General features: G+C 63.2%; 1 protein-coding gene across 1 annotated transcript; it reads left to right on the forward strand.

Moving 5' to 3' along the window:
• Positions 1–420: 420 nt before the first annotated feature.
• Positions 421–1,672, forward strand: LOC119564343 (calpain small subunit 1-like; the record flags this gene model as incomplete). Its single annotated transcript, XM_037884315.2, has 3 exons — positions 421–504; positions 1,203–1,281; positions 1,383–1,672. Coding segments are annotated over 3 exons (438 nt in total), but the record flags the coding sequence as incomplete, so codon positions are not given.
• Positions 1,673–2,223: the final 551 nt, after the last annotated feature.

A 2,223-nucleotide genomic window follows, 5' to 3' on the forward strand; every position in this document is an offset into this window, starting at 1 on the left:
CACAGAACTAGGCAGGATCAACTGGGTCTGGGCTTCCTGGGGCACAGGACATAGGCCTAGATGCAAGAGAAGGTTGTGGGGCCCATGCCCAGGTAACGTAGGGGGGCTGGTGATCCGCTCCCTAAGGGGCAGAGAACAGCCACAGTGCAGGGCGCTCTGGGCACAGCCCCGATCCGCCCCCCTATGGGCCCTGGAGGGCAGAGAATAGCCCCAGTGCAGTGCGCTCCGGCCACGCCCTTAATCCGCCCTCTATGCTGGGGCCCGTATGCCCAGCTCCACGCTGGCTGGGGAGATCCCCTGCACGGGTGAGAGTCTCAGGGGGCCGTTTCCACCCATGTTGAAGGCCCCTGTGCTGCTGGATCCCCCCCCTGCGGCTTGGCAGGGCCCCGGGTGGCTTTGGCCGACGTCTTTGTTCCTTGACCTCGAGCGCTTCAGAGCGACACGACCGGGAAGCTGGGCTTCGAGGAGTTCAAGTATTTGTGGGGGAACGTCAAGAAGTGGCAGGTAGAGAGATGGGGGGGAGGGGGGCGGTTATCACGTGTGGCTGAGACCCAACTGTACCCCCCCCCCGGGTGTGGGAACAGGAGGGGGAACGAGAGACCGTGGGGCTCCCAGTCTGGGGGGGGGCCTTTGCAAGAGCGCTGGACTCCAAGCAGCCTTCCCGGCAGGAATTGATGTGCGTTACTTTCAGCCCTGCGTGTGTGTGTGTGGGGGGGGAACCTTGCTGCTGCATTGCCTTCTGGGTACCCAGAATTCCCAGCGCCGCTCCCCTGCCTACCTGCCAGAGGTACTGGGGGTGCCCGGCAGGGGGCAGCTGGGATCCGAGCAGTCCCCTCCTTGGGGGCAGAGTTAAGGGGCTGCGTTGCCTCTGATGTCCCCCCCTGCTCCCTCCGTCACCCAGCGCTCTAGGGAGGGGCTGCCGTTTTAGTCGGGGGGGGGGCGTCTCTCTCGTGTCCCTCATGCCCCCCATGTGCCACTTGAGCGGTGGGGTGGTGGTTTCTTATTTCCCTCCCCCGCTCTGCCATTCTCCGGGCGGGGGGGGGGGATCTCGGCTTCTGTCCCTTCCCCCCTCGCCCATATCTTCCATCTCTCTGCCTGTGGTCCCCCTCCCTGCCCAGCCCCAGTCTGCGGCTGGGTGTTTGTGCTGTGGGGGGGGACTCTCTTAGCCCATAACCAACTCATCTCCCCCTCCTCTCCCCCAGTGTATCTACAAACAGTACGACATGGACCGATCCGGCACCATCGGGAGCAGCGAGCTGCCAGGCGCCTTCGAGGCGGCGGGTAAGGAGCCGCTGGGGGTGGGATTGGCGGGCGGGGGGGGGACCCACAAGTGCTGTCTCAGGTCGATGGGGAGTGACTGTCTCTGCCCCCCACCCCCCCAGGCTTCCGGCTGAACGAGCAGCTCTACCAGATGATCGTGCGCAGGTACTCGGACGAGAACGGCCACATGGACTTCGACAACTTCATCAGCTGCCTGGTTCGCCTGGACGCCATGTTCCGTAAGTGGCCTGCGGGTCGGTCCTGGGGATGGGGGGGAGGGTTCTGGGGTCCTCTGCCCCCCTCTTCCCTCCGTCCGCCCCCACCCCCTGCCTCTAGTGTGAGCTGGGCCCCTCCCATCTGGGTTTCGCTCCGTGTTTGTATAGCTCCTGGCACATGACAGGGGCTCCTCGGTGCTACCGCAATACATCTAATAGCACTAAAATGTACAGCACCTGGCACAATGGGGCCTGGTCCATGACTCAGGCTCCTAGGTGCTACCATAATATACCTAATAGCACTAAAATATACAGCGCCAGACACAGTGGGGCCTGGTCCATGACTCGGGTGCCGAGGTGCTACCGTAATCCACCTAATCGCGCTAAAAGGTATAGTGCCTAGTGCCATGATGGGCCCCTACGTGCTACCGTAATACAACTAATAGCCATAAAAGTGTGCAGCGCCTGGCACCAGGGGTGTGTGCTCTGCTGCCCCCTGCTGGCTGGGATCAGGACCACTCAGCTGTGTGTACTAGCTCCCTCTGCTGCTCACAGCCGATGAATGTCCTCCTCGAGCAGCTGGGAGGGGAGTTCAAATCCCTCCGGCATCAGGGCCGCCCCTCCCCGGGGGGATTTCCCCCCAAGGGGTTGCGGGGGGGGGAGGGGGGATGTGCCGATAATCCCTCCTGCAATGAAGCGGCAGGGCTGGGAAGAGGACGTCCAGTTCTAGGCAGGTTCCTGCGGTTGG

Source organism: Chelonia mydas, chromosome 23 (genome assembly GCF_015237465.2).
Source record: "Chelonia mydas isolate rCheMyd1 chromosome 23, rCheMyd1.pri.v2, whole genome shotgun sequence".
NCBI lineage: Eukaryota > Metazoa > Chordata > Testudines > Cheloniidae > Chelonia > Chelonia mydas.